Source organism: Emys orbicularis, chromosome 1 (assembly GCF_028017835.1).
Source record: "Emys orbicularis isolate rEmyOrb1 chromosome 1, rEmyOrb1.hap1, whole genome shotgun sequence".
In the NCBI taxonomy this organism is placed as follows: domain Eukaryota; kingdom Metazoa; phylum Chordata; order Testudines; family Emydidae; genus Emys; species Emys orbicularis.
In genome coordinates this window covers 367,965,802-367,970,634 of record NC_088683.1, presented here as the reverse complement: position 1 = coordinate 367,970,634, position 4,833 = coordinate 367,965,802, and the positions used below count along the sequence as shown (strand labels likewise).

Here is a 4,833-nt window from a genome sequence, read left to right as displayed (position 1 = left end):
ATATTTTGTAAGGTCCAGCTTAAAAGCAATACCAAAATCAACTTCACAAAGCAGCAAGTAATTTGACACCAAGGTAACATCATAGTTTAACACAGCAAAGTCCGGTTCTCAAAAACACACGGTTTCACAACTCTCACCAAGTCCTCAATTCCTGCAGCAGGTTTCCTGTATTAGCACTTTTCAACGGAAAACTTTGGTTTATCCTCCAGGATTCCTGAAGGATTGGACGTACTAAAATCAGGTAAATTTTCCTCACTGGATCACTGTGCATATGATAAAGAAGTTCAGCACTTTAGTTACTTTCCTTGTCTTTGCCTATCTGAAAGAATCCTATTCACACAGGAACTAATGGAAAGCCACCTAGCATCAGAAAGCTGCACTATCTTCTGATGGTCTGGAAGGCATGGACAGGCCAAGTGACAACGGGATAGGAGTGGGAACTGGTGGGTGACACTAAAAGGTATCAGGTGATGTTCAGGAACAGGGAACTCAGCAACAGAGAAAGCAATACTTGGTGATGGTGTGATAAGACATTAGATGTGAGGAACTTCTCAGACTGTGAAATTCCACAATGCTGAGTTGAGCCAAATGGGGACAGAGAACCCTTGATTAACAAGGAAATATCCTTGCCCCTCTTGTCACACAGGTTTAAAGTCAGTGGCCCCACGTGATCACTTTCTGCAGATGTATTTGCCCACTTTGTCACGAAGCTCTTTGGTTTTGACCCCATAAATGATAGGGTTGAGCATGGGCGGGATGAGGAAATAGAGGTTGGCCAAGATGATGTGAACATGTGGAGCAATGCCCTGACCAAACCGGTGTGTCAGAGAGGAGAAGAGCGAGGGAGTATAAGATGTCAGTATCACACAGATGTGGGCTGTGCAGGTGTTGAGGGCTTTCTGGTGGGCTCTCTTCGAGGAGATTCTGAGGGCAGCCCTGATGATCAGACCATATGACAAGGCAATGAGCATCAGGTCTAATCCGTTGACTACAACCGCTATCACCAAGCCGTACAATCTGCTGACTGTGGTGTCCCCACACGACATCTTCACCACAGCCATGTGGTCGCAGTAAGTATGTGGGATAATGCGGTTGGCACAGAATGGCTGCCTGCTCAGGAGAAGGGGCAGGGGCAGAATGAAGACAACAGCTCTTATCAAACCCACTAGCCCTAGCTTAGCTATTCGTGTGTTGGTGAGGATGGTGGCATAACTCAGAGGGTTACATATGGCAACATAGCGATCGAAGGCCATTGTGACGAGGACGGCTGAGTGCATCACAGAAGCTGCATGAAGGAAGAACATCTGCATGAGGCAGCCACCTACAGTAATGCTTTTCAAATTGAACCAAAATATGCACAGTGCCTTTGGTATGACAGAGCTAGACGTGCTGATGTCTGTGAGTGCCAGCATGCAGAGCAGGAGGTACATCGGCTTGTGCAGGGTCTGCTCTTTGCCTACAACAAACAGAACCGTGAAATTTCCCAAGAGGATGATAATGTAGAACATAGAGAAAGGGATGGAAATCCAGATGTGAGCAGCTTGAAGGCCAGGGATGCCTGTTAGGATGAATGCTGATGGGTCAGATAGGGAGAGGTTGAAAGATGCCATGAGGTAGTTGAAGCATCCGCTGAAGGTGCCTGCGAAGGGAGAGAACGGAATGGGGGGGGAGTTACACACTTGATAACAGTACAGTAAATACGAGAAAGGAGGGTGAGTGGTGATGTGGCAACATTTACAGATGTTGCCAGATTATTTAGGTCATTGTCAAGTCTAGAGACGTCCTTAGAGGGAGATAACCAAGCCAGGTGAATGGGCAGCATGATAGCAGATGAACTTTGATGTCAAAAATAGCAACATTTATGCTATTGGAGTGAAAAGCTTGAACTTCTCAAACACCTTACTAGGTTCTAATTTTACTTGTATGAACTCAGGACAGGGACGCGGGTATCATAGTACACAGCTCTGTGAAACCCTGCTCACAATGCAAGCATGGGAAGATACTAAGCAAAACACTTGGATGTAGGAGGAGTGGGATGGAAAATCATTCAAAAAATACAGAAAATGCAATGCCATGAGATCAGTCAGTCAATGTTTCACCCTCCTCTGGGCACCCTTCTTACTCAGGGTATTGCAGAGCAAGAGGGGTTCAGGGAAGGGCAATGAGAATGATCAAGGGCCCAGCAAAACAGCCGGTATGAAGCGGAGCGGGGTTGGTCCTGCTCTGATTGTATGATTCCAACTCTCATACAGAGAAAGGTTTAAAGACTGGGAAAGTTACCTCAGTAAGGCGATTAATATATGGGGATATGAAATACTGTAAAATAATATACAGACTTGTACAGCGCAGATCCAGAATGTGTTCTCCTTGCCTACTAAGGATCAAGAGGACATTCAGTTGAACTGAAACTTGGCAAATTCAAAACAGGAAAAAAAGATGCTTTCTTCACTCAGTGCCTAATTAGACTGAGGAACTCATTGCCACAAGAGGTAGTTGAGTCCATGAGATGACTAAGTATCAGGAAGGGTTTGGACATTTACATGGATAGTGAGACTATACAGTTACAACAGTGACAGCAAAATAAATATTTTGGAAAGCCTCTATGCCAGTGGTCCCCAACCTTTTTCGTCTGGCAGGCACCAACCGACGAGCCACGGAGGACCGTGGTGGCGGACGGGCATCCGCTGAAATGCCGCCGACAAATGGCGACGTCAATAGGCGTCACCGCCGAAATGCCACCGACAAGCAGCGTCATCCAGAGGCGTCGCCACCAGCGGCATTTCGGCAGCTGCTCGTCCGCCGGCCAGTACGTGTGTGCAGTTAGACGCCCCAGCGGCCACCATGGAGCCTGCGGGCACTGCGTTGGGGACCCCTGCTCTATGCCCACATGTTTCAGGACACAAGCCAACGTCTAGCTGTTAGGAAGTGTGTCATGGATCAGACCTATGGTCCATGAAGTCCCGTTTCCTTCTTTGCCAGTGACAGCCCGAGGTGTTGCAGAAGAAGGTGTAAGAAACCCAGCAGTAGGAGGATGGGGTATGTGTGAATTAACCATCAAGAGGGTGTCACCCTAATGCCTATGTTGGAACAGAGGCAAGTTTCCCCCATGGAAACTGACATAATCATGCTGTGTTATGTCTATGCTCAATAGAATGGGTATGAAGGGCAGAAGGGTCTTGCTAGTTAGGGCTACGGGCCTGTATCTCTGTTACTTCTCCTGTTTCTTTTGGTGAGACACTTTCTTGCAGCACCCAGCTTTGTCAGTGACATATTTTAAAGGTGTTAACTGACAAGTGTAAGCAGAGACACATGTCACCAACTGAGCTGCTAACCCATCTCATGCCTAAATATTAATGTAGTTTACAGATGACACATAAATTAGGGGATTATAAATAATGAAGAGGACAGGTCATGGATTCAGAGCAATCTGGAATGTTTGGTAAACTGGGCTGAAGCAAACAATATGTGATCAAATATGAACTAAGAGCTAATCACTAAGTGATCCATCCCCTGTCGCCCATTCCTGGCTTCTGGCAAACAGAGGCTAGAGACACCATCCCTGACCATCCTCGTTAGTAGCCATTGATGGACCTGTTCTCCTTGAATTTATCTAGTTCTTTTTTGAACCCTGTTATATAGTCTTGGCCTTCACAACATCCTCTGGCAAGGAGTTTCAAAGATTGACTGTGTTTTGTGTGAAGAAGTACTTCCTTTTATTTGTTTTAAACCTGCTACCTATTACTACAATAACATAAGCTATAGAAAGCAGTTCTCATTTAAGATTTCAGCAATACAGAAGTTTTTACATCATGTCACTTAAATTATTATTGAATAATAAAAGGAAACTATTTTTAAAATGAAAAGAACATTCAGAATCTCAGTTCAATTTATCTCAAACTTAAAAAAGAAAAAAATCCCCAACATCCCTATACTCAGCCTGTGACAGTTCTAGCAGAAGTTGCTGGGGTTTTTTTTCCTCCCAGAAAAATAATCCAGGGTTTTTGGAAAGCTATGAGAGTCGGAATTTATAACCTTAAATATGAAGTCACAAATATCCTGGAAGCACATATGGAGACATGGCTCCTGATGGGGGGTTATTGTTCAAGATTATTTTTATTACAACAACAACATTTTAGTTCTCATAAAACACTCAAAATTCTTCTCTAACTCATCTTTTAAGGAGATAGGTTTCCATTCCTTATTATTATTTAAGATTATGGTAGCACCGAAAGAATAGTAAGTGTTTCCTAATCAGAGGAAACAGTTCCTATGCTGAAGAACACATTGTTTGATAAGAGAAAAGGGGGAATACAACGTATCATTTGTATTAGAGTAGTGGCCAGATATTCTGATCAGTATTGCAGTCCTGTTACATTGTGTGCTACAGAAATAAAAGTAGATAGGGTGCCTGGTCTAGAGAGCTTACGGCCTAAGATGGAGAACATACCAAAAAAATGGGGGGAGAGGAGAGTTGTTCGTTTGTTTTTACTTTATTTGCATTAGTACATATTGACTTTTTCCAAATGGCCTTCAGCTTAATTATTTAAATGCTGGTGTTAGGAGATGAGATAGAAACAGGTCTTGGGAAGACATTTGGAGAAGAGGGTAGCAGCCTTACAGATTAGTTCAAAGAGGACCATGTATCCATAAGAGTCTATGTGGAAGAAAGCAAGATGACATTTGCAGAAGTCTCACATGAGTGGGCAGTCAAGTCTTGCAAAGCTGGGAGCATGGAGGGAGACACTACAAGAGACAGGAGTGGATAACTGAATTGTGAACATACTTCTTTCTTGTAAGTTTCACCTTCCTCCCTTTTCCTCACAGACATTAAGT

General features: G+C 43.9%; 1 protein-coding gene across 1 annotated transcript; it reads right to left on the bottom strand.

Annotated features, from left to right (window-relative positions):
- Positions 1-671: 671 nt before the first annotated feature.
- On the bottom strand, positions 672-1,610 carry LOC135882986 (olfactory receptor 52P1-like). Its single transcript, XM_065410013.1, has one exon. It carries the CDS (start codon positions 1,608-1,610, stop codon positions 672-674), a length of 939 nt encoding a protein of 312 aa, XP_065266085.1.
- Positions 1,611-4,833: the final 3,223 nt, after the last annotated feature.